Genomic DNA, 20,908 nt, shown 5'->3' with positions numbered 1-20,908 from the left:
GAGAGAGAGAGAGAGAGAGAGAGAGGAAGAGAGAGAAAGAAAGGGAGAAGATGAAAAAAACACAGATTTCTTTTACAAGATTTAACCCATTCGATACTAACCCGGCTGTAGCCGGCCGAAAAAATATTTGGTTCATAATACCAACCAGGCCGAGAGTACCCATTGTTATTTAAACGTGAATTTAAGCACAAATCTCATTAGTACATTTGTGAAATTACATGATTTCACTTTGTAAATAGTTGAGTTATTGTATCCGACATTGCTTGACGTGATATCTGAACTCGGTGAATTTTGGGAGATTTTTTTCCAGTTTTTTGGCATCGATTTTTTTTTTCAGCTTTGAAAATGGATAGGAGTTTCATGCTATCAAGCAGTTTTTCCGAATTTAAAAGTTTTTCAATGGAAAATATGGAGATAGCGAGAAAAAGAATGAATGAGGTACAAAAGCACGTGGTGTACGAGAATGAATAGGAAACTGAAAGCAGTGATAGTAACAGCAAAGACGATTTTACATCGGAATGAAGTAAAAACTTTAAAAATGTTTTTATTAGCAATTTTTCTGAGAAGATGGGGGTCTATCCATAGTCTTTCTTAGGAAGCAAAACCTTTTATTTTTTTCAGTATGCTTGTTTGAAGCGATCACTGTGGAAACAAACTGTTACGCAGAATGTAAACAAACAGTATATGCCAGGAAAGTCAACGAAGTGGGGGATCAAAGTGGAAAATTTGTGAAGCAAATACTGGGTACTGCTGTGGATTTAGTTTATATACAGGGAAAATAATGTTAGTCAGCATGGCGTAGGATACGATGTGGTCTGGAATTTATCACTTCCATTCCATAAGCAGGGCCGTATATTATTTTTTGACCGATTTTTTTTAGTTCAGTCAAACTTGCAGTAGATTTAGGTGGATTCCAGTATTTCAGTTTATTTCACCTTTATGGTACACCTGTTCTTCTGTGCATTAAATTCAACTGATAATCTAGTGAAGTGCACAATTTTTCTATATCAAAATTTTGTTGCATACCCAATTGAAATATTAGCTGATGATTCATTTTCTATGGTGATGTTTAAACAAAATTTTAATATTTTTACCTTTTGCTCAGTTTACCTGGATTTACCTGTAATTAGAGTCACTTTGAGACAAAAGTTATGCAATAGAATTGATTAAGAACCCTTTCTTTAATTATGTTCCAAATATCACATTAATATGTTGATAAGTAAAAAAAGTTACAGTTGTCTAATAAAACTAGTCTAAATTCATGATTAATTTAGAATTTAATTGAAACTCACGAGAGGTGTATTTTGGTCAGAAATATAGTAACGAAAGGGTTAAGAATATATTAGAGCCATGATAATAAAGATATACAATTTTGTACAAAATAAGGTTTTGTTCTTTCAACATAATTGAAGTAAAGAGCGGTTTCGCATTGCTCATCAAACTGAGTTGAAAGAGATAAATTGCTAGGGGGAATAATTGTTCACTCATTTATTTTGCAGTAAAGGGGAAGTAGATCTGTAATGTAAAACATTTTTTTCGTTCTCTACTTTATTCTGGCTTGTATCTCCCATTAGATGGGGTAAGTCCTTTATTTTTAATATGGGTTCATATTTAATTCTGGTTTATATTTTTGGATAAATGAGGCTTCTTTAGTCAGACTTACTTGTGTTGAGGTCCAGAAGGCAAGTTGATAAAATGGGAAAATTATGAATTGTGGTTGTAATTGTTCTGCACATGTGTTGACTAAGGTATATTTGGTGATATTCTGGGGAGGAAATTTGTTGTCTGTGGACCGTACGTCTCTTTCAGATCGAATTTCCTGTTGAGTCAATATAGTTTCGATGGCAGCCCAAGCATCTGATTATGTAAATGAGGTTTTGGGAGGTGCAAGTGAGCTAGATTTGATTTTGAATATTTGTCCTTGTCTGAAATGGAATTCCTTCCAACAGAGTGGGACATGTTCTGCTATTAGGGCATTACGACTCTTGTATCCGTTGTTCTACAGAATAGTTTGGCATTATTGTGAATTTTTTTCAATGTCTTAGGCTGTTTGCTGCTCATAATGATTTTATGGTTATGTAGAATTTCCTTAAGTTAGGGGTCCCTATGTAGTATTGGAAGATTTTGGACGATGATATTGAATGCATCTTTGTTTCTGGAGTTGTGTGTGGAGATATAAGGTAGTGCTTTGACGGTAGATGTGTTGTTATGTTTGGCTTTTCTTAATGTTTTAATATTAATCAATTTTGCATGTTTAATTCCTTCATATATGAGTTGAGTTGAGTAGCGCCTGTCCTGGAGTACATTTTTAAGCTCCTGATATTTTAGTTCTCTGGTATTTTTTTCAGATACTATGGTTCAAATCCTTCTTGCAAGGTTGGAGGGGCTATTTGTTTTGATATGTCTTGGGTGACATGAGCTAAATAATAGATATTGTTTAGCGTCTGTAGCCTTGTAAAAAATGTCTGTTTCTATTTTTGTATTTATTTTATCTAATCAGTATGTCTAGGAAAGGGAGTTCCTCATGGTTGTGTTCCATTGTGAATTGTATGCTGGTGTTAATGTTAATGGTCTTTTATGTATTGGGAAAGAGGACTTACCCCATCTAATGGAAGATACAAGCCAGAATAAAAGTAGAGAACACAAAAAAATAAAAAATTAGGCAGTCTGCTTTTACTAGCAGAGAAATGGGTGGATAAGGTGATCGAGGTAGTCAGGGTATGTGATAGGATTATTAAGTTAAGAATAACTGTGATTCATGCAACTGCATGCTTAACTCACAAATACTTGGAAGGACTGCTTCTATGAATCCTTTCTGAGAACTACCTTGATGATGAAAGATGATGATGACATTCTCATGACAGGGGACTTCAATGGACGTGTTGGAAAACACTGATGGATTTCAGAGTGTACATGGAAGCTATGGCTTTGGCTCCAGAAACGAGGAGGAGACAAGGCTGCTGGAGTTTTGTGATGCTCATGACTTACTGGTCTGCAACACTAACTTTTGACAGAAAACCTGTCAACCATCTGATCACTCATCAATCTGGTGGGCACATCAGCCAAATTGACTACATCCTCACCAGACAAAGGGACAGATGTCTGCTCATAATTGCAAAATCTTTCCCAGGTGAAAAATGCTCAACTCAACATAAGCTAGTGGTTAGTGACTTCAGGCTTAGAGCAAGAAAGATCCAGATGCAAGCCAATATGGAAAAGAAGGTTGTGGAAGCTCAAGGATCCTACAAATGGACAGAGATTTAGAAATGTCCTAAATGAGGCTGTTGATAAGGAGGAGGAAGAGATAGAGATATATGAATACATGATATAGTGGACAACTGGAAGTTCGTACAGGACAATCTACTAAGGGCAATGGACCAAATCTGTTGTTGGAGCAAAGCCTCTGCCAGACGTAGTAGTGGTGGAACAGTGACATTAAGAGGGACATAAAAGGTAACATAGTGTGTCAGGGAGAATCTAAATATTGTGGGAGAAAAGTGCGTGTGGATGGATAATAGTATGCTTGCACTTAGTGATGCAGACCAGAAAAAAGCATGGACAAGTTACTATGCGAAATTGTTGAATGTAGAGAATGAATGAGATAAAGGAAGTCTCCCTCATGTGAACCCAACAAAGGGACCAGCTATCCTAGTAGACAATAGTATGGAAGATAAGAATTAAAAACATGAAAACTGGGAAAGCCCCTGGTCCATCTGGAATCATGGCTGTGATGCTCAAAATATCTAATTAGGTAGGATATGGGCTAGTCACCTACATAGTTAATCAGGTCATTCAAGCAGGTGTAATATCCCATGACTGGCATAGCAGCATAATTGTTAGCTGCTACAAGGGTAAGGATGATGCTTTAGATAGAAGCAATTATAGAGGCATCAAACTCCTGGACTAAGTGATGAAAATTATGGAGAGAGTTATAGCCCAATTAATTAGCAGAATTGTCTTCACGAAATGCAGTTTAACTTCGTCCAGGGAAGAAGCACTACTGATGCTATTTTCATAGTCAGGTAACTGCAAGAGAAGTACTTAGCTAAGAATAAATGAATATACTTGGCATCTTTTGATCTGGAGAAAGCCTTTGATAGAGTACCCCACTGTGTGATATGGTGGGCTCTGAGGAAACTTGGGAAATTCCAGGTGTGGAAACAAAGCCTGGAATCTAAGGGCCTTAAGGTTAACTTAGCAAAGACTAAGGTCATAGTAAGCAAGAAAACAGACAAGACACTACCCATTCAGGTAGGTGGCCTTGTTTGATTTGTAGGAAAGGTGTAGGCAGTACCCAGCATAAGCTGTAGACACACGAGATGCAGTGGATTAATAGGAAGGTGATCAGAGAAGGTAGTGTTTGTATGTGGAAGATGCACAAGATCTATAAAAACTATAGAGACTCAAGAAAATTATTGTCTCAAATTTGACTGTGGCCATGTTGGAGCACCGCCTTTAGTCGAGCAAATCTACTAGTACTTATTCTATCGGTTTCTTTTGCCGAACCGCTAAGTTACGGGGTCGTAAACACACCAGTATCGGTTGTCAAGCGATGTTGGGGGGACAAACACAGACACACAAACATATATATATATACATATATACGACGGACTTCTTTCAGTTTCCATCTACCAAATCCACTCACAAGGCTTTGGTCGGCCCGAGGCTATAGTAGAAGACACTTGCCCAAAGTGCCACACAGTGGGACTGAACCCGGAACCATGTGGTTCGTAAGCAAGCTACTTACCACACAGACACTCCTACGCCTAGTAGTTGATAATTTCTGCTACCTCAGGGATCAAATTAATAGTGGGGAGGATGCACAAAGAGTGTGATAGCTAAAATAAGAAATAGGATGGAGGAAATTCAGAGCTGTTACCTCTGTTAGCTCAGTGAAAGGAAGATTGCATGATGCATGTATATGGACAGCAATTCTACATGGTGAGACATGGGCCTTGAATGCAGAGAACATGTGAAGATTAGAGAGGTATGAGGATAGTATACTCTTCCAGATAGTGTAATGTAAGTGTACATATTTGACAGAGTGCTAGTGCATTGAGAGAACACTGCACTGATTTGGTATTGTGATGCAGATGAATGCTGACAGCTCCATAAAGAAGTGCTGATCTCTCAAAGAACAACCTTTCAGGCAAGATGACAAAGGACTGAGATGTCTGATGCCTTGCTGTACTTGAGAAAACCCATGTTCCACAATAGAAGTGTTAAGGCCAGTCCCCCTGGTGGAGAGGAGTGGCTTGCAAGAGTCCTGTGCTGGTGCCATGTAAAAAGTACTTGCACTGGTTCCACATAATAGCACCTGTGCATTGCCACATAAAAGCGCTTGTGTAAAAACCTCTGTAAAGAGTTTGGCATTAGAAAGGGCATCCAGTTGTAGAAACCATGCTAAATCACACTGGAGTCTGGAGTAGCTCCCCAGCTTGTTAGCTCTCGCCAAACCGTCCAACTCATAGACAAGAGACATTAAATGATAATGATGATGATGGTTATTTAAATCATTTATACTTCCAACATATGTTTCAAAGAAAGCATTGAGATTATTCCGGAGGGAATAAAAATGATGTAAAACAATGCAATCATCTTGTCAGGATAAACAGAGAAACAAAACACATCAATAAGCCATTTTAACTGAATTCAGTTAAAATGGCTTATTGATGTGTTTTATTTTCATTTTTTTCCCCTGATGAGATGATTGCATTGTTTTACATCATTTTTATTCCCTCTGGAATAATCTCAATGCTTTTTTCGTAACACATGTTGGAAGTATAGATGATCTGAATAACACCTGTGTTTGACTCCATTTCTTAATTTATCCATACTATACAAAAACATTTCACTTAACCCTGGAATTTCTACCTTTAAAGTAAGCTGTAATATCTTTGGCACTTATGTGAATTTTTGCTACCCTGGTAACAATTTATTTTTCTTCGTTATTTGCATGCACTGAAAAAATACACATACACACATATATATATATATACACTCACATACAAGAGTTAAGGAATGGAGTAGATAAAATCTGGGTACATATGTTTTATAGTAAGTGAAACCTCAAAAGTGGAAAATATCCAAGCGAGGTGTTTATCACAGGCTACTCTTCAGGCCAAGGGTATCTTGGGTAAATGAAAGTTTACATTGTCATTAGGAGGCACATTTTAACACATGGAAGATTTGATCAGAATGCATAGAGAGCACAGTTTGAGTGGAGAATATAATTGTGAAAAGAAATTAGGAATATAAGAGGAAAAAGAATAAAAAAATATATAAGGGAGTGGGAGAGATACAAGTAAGGAATTTAAGCAAGATCATTTTGCAGGTGGTTTTCAATAGGGCCATTTTGGCTGAGTCACAGAGAAAGGAATGGGGAGTGGTATTTAAATAGGATAGTATGGAGAGGAGGCAGGGGGAAGTATTTGTGGTCCATAGGAAGAAAAATGTATGCTAGAAGAGATGGTATAGTAGTAAAATTGAAAGTCTAGAGGAAAGGGGGAAGAATGGTAGTAAAGACTAAAATCTAAGAATTAAGGAACGTATATGTCACAGCCAGTGACACGTAAAAAGCACCTACTACACTCTCGGAGTGGTTGGGTGTTAGGAAGGGCATCCAGCTGTAGAAACCTTGCCAAATCAGATTGGAGCATGGTGCAGCCTCCTGGCTTGCCAGTCCTCAGTCAAACCATCCAAATTATGCCAGCATGGAAAGTGGACGTTAAACGATGATGATGATGATGATGATATGGTTGAGTGTGCGCATGTACTGTATGAACTAGTAGAGGTGTATGTACTTGTAAGTTTACAAAGGGGTGTGGATGGGTGTGGAGGAAGACAAATTAAGAGAAATTTTAGGGTATAAAGGGTAAGGAAAGATAAAAATTGAAAAAAACTGCTAATTTCTTAGACGTCATCCTAGACTTACAAATCCATACCTTCTACCCATACCACAAACCTGGCAAGAACCTCAACTACATCAACTTTTCCTCCAACTATCAGTCACCAATCCTAAAAATCTATCGTAGAGAGCATTTTCTATCGGATTTCCTCACTATCTGCTAATAAAGAAATATCTGACTAATACACAGAATATTATAATTGTGCCCTATAACATATCAGTTATAAAAATTCAATTAAATATATCAATATGTGGAATAGTCCTCTCTCCACTAAACCCAGAACCAAAAACAGTTCTGCCCCACCACTCAAAAAAATAGAGCATGTAATCCGTCCAAATTTCAAAATAGTAGATGGCCTAATAGACAATCCTACCACCAGATGATTCCAAATTCTAACTACGTCACAACCCACCAAAATTGACACCAGCACGCATCTTCAAAGCTCTATCCACACTCTAATAACCTCACTAATTGGAATAAATGAATAAAAACCTGTGACGTTATCTGGTTCCACTCACACTTCACCCTTAATCTTCAGACCTGGGTACCTAAACTCTTTGCTTTACTTGAAAAACATTTCCCTAAATCCAGCTCCCTTAGAAAAATCTTTAACCCCCAATCTATAAAACTTTTACTCCATCACCACTAACAATGCCAGAGTAATCTGACATTTTAACAAGAAGAATCCCAGAAACTCACAACATGCTTATATCCACTCTAATAACATAACTCACCCTAACCTCAGCTCCATAAATATAAATCCAGAACATCAATAAACCCACTTACCAATACTAACTCTCAAACTTCCTACTACAATTCCATTACTAACACCTGATCCTTAAACTTACCTCAAGGCCTAACTATATAGAACAAATAAAGAACAATGTAGACGATATTATCAGACATGAAAACTATCATAATTTACAACCCCACCAACGTTCGTTACAACTTTTGAAAAAATACCATTTTTAATGCCACTAGTGAAAATGAATCTAACACTGGTCCTTCACTAAATAACAATCATCTCACAAATTCATCCAGAACACCCCCTATGAACCTATGCAGCTTCAGGTGCCCAAACTCCTGCCCCTTAGATAATTGCTGTATTACTAAAAACATTGTTTACAAATGCACAGTAGCAGCTGTCAACTGTAACTATATGTATACATAAACTTCTGCAGCACCACCTTGAAAGCTAGAGTGGGCAACCACTATTCCAGCTTCAAGTCCCAAGCAAAATCCAGCAGTAGGTCTTCTCAGCTTGTCCATAAACTCAAGAACAAATCAATTTCTTACACTTTAAAGTGATCCATAGTCATCCATGCTAAACCATATACCAGCTATAACAACAAGCGAGATCTTGGCATAACTGAAGTCTTATTTATTATGCAATCCACTGACTGTCTCAATGAATGTAATAGCATAATTTTTACATGCAGACACAGATTGTGTAACCTTCAATTTGGACAACCTTTTTGTTAGCATTTATTAACTGGTAATATTTCAAGATGTTCAATTTGAATTTCGCTAATTTTGGATAGCCTTGATAACATTGTGTTAACATATATTTACAAGGATGTTAATATTAATTTTAATGATATTTTCTATATATATATGTACATGCGCGTGTGTGTGTGTGTGTGTGTGTGTGTGTGTGTGTGTGTGTGTGTGTGTATATATATATATATATATATATATATATATATACATACACATATCATATATGCTAATGCAATAAAAACAACTGTTGACATAATAAGGAGAGGTCTTTATTATATTAAGATATAATTTTCTCTATGCATTTTTTTGTTGTTAAATAATCTGAATTTCTTGAAATTCTGCAAAAGGATATTGGGATTTACCTGTACTTGATAAGACTAAGTAAAATCACTGTCTTTCACACATACAGGCTTGTCCTTTCAGGTGTCAAATAAAAAGCACTTGTACTGGCGCTGCATAAACACAACCATGCCGGTGGCATGTAAAAAAGCACCCAGCACACTCTCTTAAGTGGTTGGTGTTAGGAAGGCATCTAGTCATAAAAACCATGCCACAACAGACAATTGTAGTCTGAACAGCTCCCAGTTCCATGTCAAACTGTCCAACAAATATCAGCATAGAAAACAGATATTAAACGATGATGATGATAATGAATGAGCTTAGCAATCTAGCCTCTTTTCATATCCCATAGCATTTGGATTTAATTTAGCAGTAGTTCAACAGCCAGCAGAGAGATTAGCATCTAATTTAGTGTCACACACAAATTTTTCTGTATTTATGAAATTGGTTAAGATATTTTTAAGTATAACTTTTGTGTGTGTGTGCATGTATATGTGAATACTAAAAGTTATCCAATATGCCATGGAGGCAAGAGCATTAAGACAGATACAAAGTGATAGACAGATAGATATTCTGAGCAATTAAGTAGGAATTTTTGGTGTGTATACCTAATAATAACAGTATGCATTAATTTTTTAACTTTAGTTTTTGATAGCACTCTGAGGATAACAACTCATAACAGAGTTTAACAGACATTTGAAATTTAGGGTGTGTGTGTGTGTGTGTTTGTATATTTAAGATACATTTAAGATTTTTTTCCAGAAATTGTAATTTTATTTTCAAAAGTCCCAGCATCAAATGGTTACAAACACTTTAGATAAAGTCAACTTACCTCAAAAGAGACTGTCAAATTACGCTTTAAAGCTATTTCATGGACTAGACTAATTTCAGATTTTAATTGGTCTTTATCTACATAGGGAAATAAAAAACTTAAATCATAAAAGATTCGAGACAGGAATCTAAATATTTATTACTTTGTGTTAAAATCAGTTTGTTTTTAAATATATTTATATGATTAATATCAAGCAGTGAGCTGGTAGAATTGTTAGCATGTCAGGCAAAATGCTTAGCAGCAGTTTGTCTGTCTGTACACTCTGAGTTCAAATTCTGCTAGGGTCGACTTTGCCTTTCATCCTTGTGGGGTCAATAAAATAAGTACCAGCTGAGTAATTGACTTACCTCCTCCCCTGAACTTGCTGGCCTTGTGCCAAAATTTAAAACCAATATATTTACATGATTAATTTTACTGCTTCTACAGAATCTACTTCCAGTGTCACTTTGGAATATAACAATGCAAGTTCACAAAAGCAGGTAAAGAAAGAGAACTCATAACAGATGAGTTGGGCTGAGATATGTTTCAGATCAGAATAAGGAGTTTAATTCATTAGTCTATGGTTAAAAATATTCAACAACGCCAGGCAAAAATGTCTTGTAAGTGTTTAGCTTCAGCCATTCACATTCTGAGTTAAAACCATTCTAAAGTACACTTTGTTTTTAATCCTTCCAGGACTGATAAAATAAAATACCAGCCAGGTAGTAACGGGGGCAGTATAATCAACTACACCCCACTTGATAAATTTTTGGTCTTGTGTTTATGTTAGAAACATTTATTATCATTATCCTTATAAACATCTTAATGCTTGTTTTCTAATGGTGACATTAGCTTCACTGCCACTGAAATTAATCTGCGTAGATACCAATGGATCATACTTTAAATTGTTTCTGAAGCATTAAGTAGAGAGAAGTCAAATATCTTCTTGAATAAAATACTAACCTATCTAACATAGGCAACTTTCCCAGTTATATATACAGAGGTAAGAGGTAAATGAATTAAGAACTGGCTTACATAAATAAATTGCTTGGTGCCAGTAACTACTGACTTCAGCCATAGCGTAGCTTCAGTTACAATATATCATGACATTTAACATGCAGACATACAGATAAACAAAGGAAAGTTAGAATTACAATCTGGTAATGATTGTCACATGGAAATACCTTCAGTGTTTGATTCCTCAATAACTTCTTTCTTTTTTGTGTTAACAATTGGTTCATTGTGCAAGACTTGAAGTGCTTTAGCAGCAGCGTTATGCCGGGCAGCTTGGCGGGTTAAACCTTCACCACTGAATTCATGATGACCAACTTTTAGAGAGACATAACTCATTTTAGAAACCCTGGGGAAATGATACCTACAAATAAAATCAAAAGGAGTATATTTTAAGATTTCAATAAATAATTGCCGGAAACTGCTATAATTTCCATTAAACTCAAAGATATCTTTCAGCTACATTTTTAACTATTAATGAATCTGTACAACTGCAGAGAAATAAAATAGCTTGGGATTCATTCCCAAGTTCTAAGAAGAATTCATATTGACAAAGGATATGATTTTTAAAAAGTTGATATAAACTGAAGAATTATCAAAAAGTAGCATGAAGGAAAATCAAAATATGTAAGAATATCATATGTAGTTCATATCAACACTTTAAGAGCTATGATTTACAGAATAATCTAACAATTGCTCATGAGAAAGACCCTTCATAAAGCTTGAAATTTGTTAATATTTCTGTATATGTTTTTCAGCAAAACATATGAAATAAATGTAGTTTAACAAATAACCAAGATGGGAACACCACTCCACAATTAATATGTAATACAAAAAGTCCTCATTTCAGAAATACAGAATTGTATGAACAATCTATTAGGTCATTAAGAGTTAAATGCCTGATTTTCTTATGCACCAAGTTTGACAGTCGTTAACTTTAATACTTTATTGTGACAATTCTTTATTTTACAACATTGAAGGATTAAATCATCACTTTTTGAAATGCAATCCATGGTGTCTGATTATATTATGAGTTTTCTCATGTAAATCAATTATTGTAAACCCATGGATAGATAAAAATTTCATGTTGTTTATGAATATGAGTTCTATTGTGGAACCAATGCATCCCAGACAGCTCCAAACATCAATGAGGTGTTTGGTGAAGATGTGACAAATGAGTGCACTGTATGCCGATGGTTTGAGAAGTTCCGGTCTGGGGATTTTACTCTTGAAAATCAACCCTGTGGTAGACCTGAGACCAAGGTGGATAATGATGAGCTGGAAACTGTAGGTTTGATGTTTCGATTTCAACTGTATTGGACCATCTGAAACAAATCAGCAAGGTAAAGAAGCTGGACGAGTACCATATGAACTGAACAAGCATCAAATGAAACATCATGTTGAAACTTGATGTTCTTTGCTGTCACGTCATAAAAGCAAACCATTTTTGCATCATATTGTAATGTATGATGAAAAATGGATTCTTTTCAACAAAAGCAAGCATTCTGCACGGTGGTTAGATAGAGATGAAGTGCCAAAACACAATCCAAAAAAGAATATTCACCAAAAAAAAGCTAATGGTGTCTGTTTGTGTGGTCCAGCACTGGTGTCATCCACTACAGCTTCATGAGACCTGGTAAGTCAATTACAGTAGATGTATGCATCAACCAAATGGATGAAATGATGAGTGAACTTGCAATTAAACAACTGAGATTGGTCAATTCTCTTGCAAGACAATGCTCGACCATATGTAGTACAAAGAACACTACTCAGTTACAGGAACTGAACTTGGAAGTACTCTGCCATCTACCATATTCACCAGATCTTGCACCAACTGACTATCATGTTTTCTTGGCAACTTTTCACAAGAAAAAAACTTCAAATATGAAGAAGATGCAAAACAGCCTTTCGTGATTTCATCATCTCTTGCTCTCCAAAATTCTTCACTGCCAGCATAAATAAGCTACTGATAAAATGGGAAAAATGTGTTGATAATTTAGGTGCATACTTTGATTAACTGCATTGCTTTTTGTTGAGACAAAGTAAAATAAACTTTCAGTTAAAAATTGGACATTTTATTCTTAATGACCTGATACAAATCTCTACATTTCTCATGATCAGTTGATAACAAGATAACTTGCACAAATAATCTCATTATAGGGGTACAATTAGGTGGTGAATGGTGACTTGGAAACAGAATATGCAGGACAATCACCAAGGTTGAGAGTGAGGTAGTGGAGCCTATTTCTCCCCTCACTAAAAGCCATTCACACCCAACATCATCTATGAATGTGATATGAACTAATTTTAATGTGAGAAAATGCATGTCTACCAAAAGGCCACACTTTGGGCTTGATACCCACTCTGCATTGGACTTGATGTTCCTCCATTAGCAATATCTTGGCAATAAGCTTGCTATGATGACTGTTATTGATTACAAGAGAAGTCTGAGAAAATAATAAAACCTAATAATGAGCTATATAAAATTTATTTGTAAATCAGTTTAATTCTTTGTTTCTTTTTGGTAAAGTCATTGACCACTTTGGTATAAAATGTAAATGCACCACACTCTACTTTCATCTTCTTCATAAGGTTTTCATTTATGGAAATGAAGACCAAATTACTCAATCCCTCTTCACTTTGAGAACACTTCATATAATTATTTATTTGCTTTAATAAAGAAAGTAGTTTCTCACGGGAAGTAGATATGGCAGGTATGGTCACAATCAGGCATAAAAATTTTGTTACTTAGGTCAGATTTGATTTAATTCAAGCTTCCATATTATGTCAGCAACTTCTTGGTTGTTTGACACTTGCTTTGTAAAATCTCATTCAATATGTTTTTATAGATATCCAAAAATGAAAATGCTTCCATCCAAACTTTTGATGGTAAAAATCTGAAATCAAAGATTTTAAACAATGGTGTTTTAAATTTTTGCTCAATGTGAACAATAACTTCATGCAAAAGGTTGTTAAAGAAAGTTCTTAAAACAGCTTCTGGCTCTTGATGTTAACCACATTTCTCTGGTGGTTCAGCAACATCATCCATAACTCAGCAGTAAAATTCTTCAGATTTGTTCTTGATAGTGTAATGAGTCACAGTTGGGGCATGCAATCTTGACATGAACACCACCCCCTTTTTTTTTCAACCCATCAGTTTGCAGGAAATCATAATATCAGTTAGAACATTACCTAAAGTGTTATTGAGAATTACACTTTTTCTCCAGTTGAGCAGTTTAGTGCTGGATACCTACCAAAACTCTCATGGCATTCAAAGAGAACACAACTCAGCTCTAACTAAACAAATCAAGGACAAAGTTTCAACAAGATTCAGCAGTTTCGCATCTTGAAGATAACTAATTGTTTAGCAATCACAGTTAAGTTGATCCCTATATCTTAGTCTCTATACCAGTGAGGATTTGACAATTTATGTATGTATTCATGTTCAGCCTTCCTTTAAATAAATCTGAAGTTAAATATTCAAGAGTTTTGCTTCTGTTTGTAATATATGTAGCCAGCCTAATCTCACATCACAATTATTACAATAATTACACCTACTGCAACAGTATCAACCAACTGTTTTTTGAAGTTTTCAACCTCACGAATGCACCTTGAAATGTCGAGTAGACTTTTTTGAAGAATTAAAAACAGAATCTCTGAACCACTCAATATCAAAAAAAATTAATTTAAACTGAAAATCTTCTAGGATTGCAATGAATCATCTTGCCTGTGCTAATTCTGAAGCACTCCAATCCTCTGGGTTTTTTAATATAGTTGAAAATAGCTTAGAAAACACAGTAATTTTGTTTAGACAAAATGGATACTTGTTGAGATGAATAATTCCAACATGTCTCAGATAACTTTGGAAATCACCTAACAATTTCATCCAGTAGGGCTATTCAAGCCATCAACTTAGAGTAAAAACATCAGTGCTTCAGGAGAAAATATGTCAACAGTGTGTCTGCTGGTTTAACATAACAAGAAAACAAGCAGTAAAAAAATTTGCTTTTCTCTGCCTTTCTCTCTCTTGACTACTCACTCATTTGTTTTGTCTATCTTTTAGATACTCCCTTCTCAAAAAGAATAATAGAACTCTCTTACTTACAATGACTAAAAGCAAGCAGAAAAAAAAAGTTGCCTTTCTCTGTTTTTCTCTCTCTTGACCACTCATTTGTTTTTTCTTTTACATTCCCTCTTCCTTTTGAAGAGGGAGCAAGAAAGCAAATATTTACTGCTTTTCCTTCTTTTCTAAGCAAACAGGCATTTTCTTTACTTATGCTTATTAAATATCAGTTGTTTACAATTCATACTAACAAATGAAAGAATGGGAAATACAAAAAAAAAAAAATACAAGTACAATGAGAATAGTGAAAATTATCAATAATTTATATAATACAGAAATTACTTATCCTGGAAAAATAGTAAGGCATGCAGTGCATGCATTACATACGATAAGTCCTTTGTCCCTGGTGCAGGATGTCATAACAATTATGTGATCTGAGTTTGAAAGGTTTTTTTTTTGTTTTCAAAGTTTCAAAACCATTAGGATGAAATTATGTAAAACATGAGTTGAAAATATGCTTTCAGCCAACAATGGACTTTACCCATGAACAGAAGAAGTGAGGTTTGATCTGAGAACATTGGTTTTCATAGTTGAAATAGAAACAAAAAGACATGCGAAAACCATTCTAGCATTAGAAAATCAACATTAAAACAGGGATTATGATAGGACTCTAGTTGATTCAAAGATATATGGGAAGCTAGTACTATAAGCCATTTGAAATGTTATGATGGCATACTTGAATATGAAAAGAAGTGAAGAACAATATTGCTTAAATTATCAACATTCATCTTTTATCTTTTTTCTTTTACTTGTTTCAGTCATTAGACTGCCTTGAAATTTTAGTTGAATGAATTGACCCTAGTACTTATTTTTTAAACCCGGTACTTACTCTACCAGCCCCTTTTGCTGAACCGCTAAGTTACAGGGATGTAAATATATACCAACACCAGTTGTCAAGTGGTGATGGACACACACACACACACACATATATATATATATATATATATATATATATATATATATAAATATATATATATATGACGAACTTCTTTCAGTTTCTATCTATCAAATCCACTCACAAGGCTTTGGTCAGCCTAAGGTGCAGTGGGACTGAACCCAGAACCAAGTGGTTTGGAAGCAAGCTTCTTACCACACAGCAATGCCTGCGCCTATTCTGTATGAATAATTTTTTACAAGTTTGAAAAATGTTGAACAAACCTTAAAAATAAACCAAAAATACTGTGTTGTTTAGTTTGAAGTTATTCACCAAATGTAAAATTAACTTTTTGTCATAAAAATATGAAAAGCCTCTAATGCTCAAGTAGAAGGTTTGTTGTGAGAGTTTTGAAAAATGGCTTGAATTGTGGCTGATTAAGAATGATTCCCCCCTAACTAAGAAACGAACATGTGTTTAGATGACCAAGGATGGAGTTTTTCACATTTTTACTATCATGAATCAGTATGTGAACAAGCACACCATAATAGATGCTTTGGACAAAGAGTGTTGAGTGGAAGACATCAGAATTAAAATTAAGAAAAAGGATTTACCTAGATTTACTTTTTATAGTACTAAATTATAAAATATGTAAGTAACACCGCACCAGAAATCAAGTCTTTGAATGAAAGAAAATCTACATTTAACTGTACCTTTGATTGTAATATCCTCTATAATCATAGTTGTGGGGTGTGGGAGAATAAAATGGATGGCGATGTTCAAATGTTTTGTAAATGGCTGGTTCACCCCTTTTCATTGCAAGGGCATTCAGTTCAACAGTGGGTGTGATGGTGTTAGCTGGAAATATCGAAAGAAAAATTATTTTTTTATATTTGTGGATGGTCATTTGTTTTTTGCCAATTAAACACACACACTATTTATTCGACCTTCACTTTAGTTTCTATTTGTATTATTTTTAGTTTATACATCTGTCAAATTTCTTTCATCACACATTCTGTGAACCCATCAGTAACTCTTTGTCCCATGTGTCTCCTCTTGTTCTGCTTATTCCATTTTGTCCATTATTTATTTTTTAACTTAGTCTAATTTTTGCATTTATAAACATGAAATCAATAATGTCCTACAACTTGAGTTATAGGGAATAGTACTGAGGCTTTTGCCATCATACAGTGTGTCAAAGAAATGGTACAGATGGACAAATCAATAGGGTGTCAATTTACCAACTGAATAGCCAAAAATTTGCATCCTACAAATGCTATGTTGTGACCATGCAAAATCACTACTAAGTTTAAAGGATATAGTTGACAGAAAGCCTCTAGATGTTTAAAAAAAAAAAAAAAAAAGCAGGCTGATATGCACAAGGTATCATTGCATGAAAACTATTTTGAGCAGTGCTTCTATAACCCTATAAAATATGGACTGCAACAACAGTGTGAAGAACAAGTCAATTAAGCAGTTATTCCCCTTCTCCAGTTTATTGACAAAGGTTTGACTTCTTCAACCAGAAAAACAGAAATTAAACTGAGACAGACACAATATAGTGGGAGCTTATTATCACACAATAATGCTCATATGTCTTAAACTAGATATTTCAAATCATAAAGATGTGAAATTAAAGTGTACCAAGAATATCTAAAAAGATAATGTAGAAGCAAAATTTAAAAGAACAAATAAAAACAAAAATTACATTTAGACTGTTACATGATATACATTAATCTTTCTATTTTGTTGTTTCTTGGGAGAGTCATTATGCCAACAATAACACATGCACAGGTTCAATTTCACTTCTTTATTGTTTGCTTAATGTGCTCATTAAACAATCAATCAGTTGTTTGTTAGTCAAAGTTCTCTTGTTGCTGCTTGTGGCCTTTTCAGTAACTTAGTAACTTTCCCACTCACTTCAAGATCTCCTCTGTGTCTGTCTGAGAATTGGTCTTATGTCTGAGTGTGTATGCACACTCTAAACCCATAAATCTTCAGCAAACAAGAGACTGACCAAGAACAAAAAGGACAAAAGGCCAAACACTTACAGAGGTCATGGATGGCTAGTGCACACATGCAACCACACACACACACACACACACAAACCCTTTGTTTACTCTCATCCTAACTTCCTCTTCTAAGCAAGCACACATACAAGCATGCATAGACAGAGACATCAGACCAATTCTCAGACAGACTCATAGCAGACCTTGGAGCAAAAAGGGAAGTCATTAAGTCACTGAAAAGGTTGCAAATAGCAATGAGAGAACTTTGACTAACAAACAGCTGAAGGATTGTTTAACCAGTATATTAAACAAATGAGTGATTAGTTAGTTGGCTGGTTAGGTATTTAACCAATTGCCTAACAATAAGTGGAATTGAATCCGTGCATATTATTATTATTATAATGACACTCTCAAGATACAGAAAATTTGTTTCAACACACAAATTCACATAAAGAATCAAGCAAACCTAATACAAAAAGGAATTAATTTTATATATTTCTAATAAATCTTTAGATACTACATAGTAACAGTGTGCATCAGTGCATTTACATAACTGCAAGTGAAATTTCTAGCTGTAAGCAAGAGAAACAATTGTAAGCATTCAATGTTTTGCTAGTTTGCTGTAGATACATATATTTCAATGAGCGTTTAACCCTTTTGTTACCAAACTACCCAAAACCAGCTGAAATGACATATTCATATTTTCATGAGAATTTCAGCACAAATTTCAATAGTGTATTCATGAAAATACTTGGCTTCACTATTCTTTTACTTGTTTCAGTCATTTGACTGTGGCCATGCTGGAGCACAGCCTTTAATTGAACAAATGGGACCCTAGGACTTATTTATGTAAGCCTAGTACTTATCCTATTGGTCTTTTTGCCAAACTGTGAAGCTATGGGGACATAAACACACCAGCATTGGTTATCAAGGGATGGTGGTGGTGGTGGTGGTGGTGGGGGACAAACACAGACACACACAAATATATAAACTGCTTTCCCCCATTCCAGGGTCACACAGGCCCTCTCCTCCGACACCCACTCCTCCCACACCGTCAGCACGCTGAAAGGTAGGTCTGGTGAGATTGTTGAGATGCTTGAACGGAGACGGGTAGATTTGTGCTGCATCCAAGAAGTAAGATAGAGAAGAGGTTTCGCGAGGTTCTTCACAGGCAAAGAACACAGATACAAGATATTCTGGGCAGGGAACATTGACGGGGTCGGGGCGTGGGAATACTCCTAGCAGAGAAATGGGTGGATAAGGTAATTGAGGTAGTCAGAATATGTGACAGAGTACTTAAGATTAGACTAGTGCTTCATCATAAGTTAGTTACCATTATCTCGGCCTATGCTCCTCAACTGGGGCTACCGGATAGGCAGAAAGACCAGTTCTACGACACCCTCCTGCAAACTACCTCATTGACAAATGACAGGGACCTTCCCTTTGTGGCTGGTGATTTCAATGGTCATGTTGGACATCATGCAGGGGGCTTCCATGGCATTCATGGAGGCTATGGATTTGGTTCCCGCAATGAGGAGGGAACCAGACCGCTGGAGTTCTGATGCAAGCGATCTTATGGTTTGCAATACCAACTTCAGGAAACCTGCCTGTCACCTAGTCACCTACCGTTCCGGCAGACACTCTAGCCAAATCAACTACATCCTCACCAGAAATAGGGAAAGAGGGCGGCTTATAAATGCCAAAACCTTCCCTGGCAAAGAATGTACCCCTCAACACAGATTAGTAGTTAGCGACGTCGGGATCAAGGCAAAAAGGATGCCCACAAGTAGACCGGCTTGGAGGAGATGGGTTTGGAAACTTAAAAATCCTGCGAATGGACAGAGATTTAGAGATATACTACTTGAAGCATTTGACGAAATAGAAGGGGATATAGCATCATACAACGTGGAAGACAACTGAAGGTTTGTACGGGACAACCTGCTGAGAGCCACTGACCAGATCTGTGGCTGGCGTAAAGTCCCCTCTCGACCCAAGGTAATGTGGTAGTGGAACAATGTGGTTGACACGGCTATAAGACAAGAGAAACAGGGTTGGAAAGACTGGAAGAATGGTGGTAGCAGGGAATTGTATCAGACTGCCAGAAGGGCAGCTAGGAGAAAGGTTTACTTAGCCAGAGGGGAAGCAGATAAGAAAAAGTTTGCCAATGTTCTGTGCCGTGAGGACCAAAGACTTGAAGTCTTTCATGTTGCAAGACAGTGTGTGAGAGAGAATCGTGATGTCGTGGGAGAGAAATGTGTTCACATGGATGATGGTACACTTGCACTAAATGAGGCTGCAAAGAAAGAGGTTTAGAGATGCGACTACGAAAGATCGCTCAATAAAGAGAATGAATGGGAGAAAGAGAGTTTGCCGAATGTCGACCCAACAGATGGACCAGCTATCCGAATTGACAGTACCATGGTAGATAAAACAATTCAGAGTATGAAGACAGGGAAAGCCCCCGGACCATCAGGAATCACTGCAGAGATGCTCAAAATATCTGGCAGTGTCGGGTATAGCCTAGTCACCCGTATTTTTAACCAGGTGATACACGAAGGAGTCATACTCAATGACTGGTGTAGCAGCACCATAGTCAACTGCTACAAAGGTAAAGGTGATGCTTTAGATACAAATAATTACAGAGGTATCAAGTTGTTAGATCAGGTCATGAAAGTCACGGAGACGGTCATAGCCCAACTAATTAGGGAGCAAGACAGGTTAGATGAGATGCACTTTGGGTTCGTGCCAGGGCAAAGCACTACTGATGCTATATTTCTGGTAAGACAGCTGCAGGAGATATACCTAGCCAAGGATAAACCTCTGTACCTGGCTTTCGTTGACATGGAGAAAGCTTTTGACAGGGACCCCTGATCCCTTATCTGGTGGTCAATGAGGAAACTAGGGATAGAAGAATGGTTAGTGAGAGCTGTGTGAGCCATGTACAAGGACACTGTCAGTAGGGTGAGGGTTGGCAATAAGTACAGTGAAGAATTCCAGGTAGAGGCAGGGGTCCTCAGCCCCCTCCTATTTATCATAGTCCTCCAGGCAATAACAGAGGAATTCAAGACAGGATGCTCTTGGGAGCTCCTCTATGCTGATGAACTTGCACTAATTGCTGAGTCACTATCAGAACTAGAGGAGAAGTTTCAGGTGTGGAAGCAGGGACTAGAATCGAGGGCCTTAGAGTCAATCTAGCTAAAACCAAAGTCCTAATAAGTAGGAAGGTAGACAAAACACAACCCCCTTCAGGTAGATGGCCCTGCTCGATATGTAGAAAAGGTGTAGGTAGAAACTCTATACGATGTACCCAGTGCAAGCTATGGACACATAAGA

The 20,908-nt window shown here is 36.3% G+C and overlaps 1 protein-coding gene across 3 annotated transcripts in view; it reads right to left on the bottom strand.

Annotated features, from left to right (window-relative positions):
• Positions 1 to 20,908, bottom strand: part of LOC106880813 (double-stranded RNA-binding protein Staufen homolog) — a 182,282-nt gene that overhangs the window by 69,711 nt on the left and 91,663 nt on the right. For all 3 annotated transcript variants that reach the window (XM_052966316.1, XM_052966317.1, XM_052966318.1), the window contains 3 exons: positions 16,280 to 16,424; positions 10,743 to 10,933; positions 9,580 to 9,656 (listed from right to left, as the gene is read on the bottom strand). In XM_052966316.1, the coding sequence (XP_052822276.1) occupies positions 9,580 to 9,656; positions 10,743 to 10,933; positions 16,280 to 16,424 (413 nt within the window). The remainder of the gene's footprint in view (positions 1 to 9,579; positions 9,657 to 10,742; positions 10,934 to 16,279; positions 16,425 to 20,908) is intronic.

The sequence above is a fragment of the Octopus bimaculoides genome, chromosome 3 (assembly GCF_001194135.2).
Source record: "Octopus bimaculoides isolate UCB-OBI-ISO-001 chromosome 3, ASM119413v2, whole genome shotgun sequence".
Taxonomy (NCBI): Eukaryota; Metazoa; Mollusca; class Cephalopoda; order Octopoda; family Octopodidae; genus Octopus; species Octopus bimaculoides.
The sequence above is the reverse complement of the archived record's forward strand: the minus strand, read 5'-3'. Positions and strand labels throughout refer to the sequence as shown.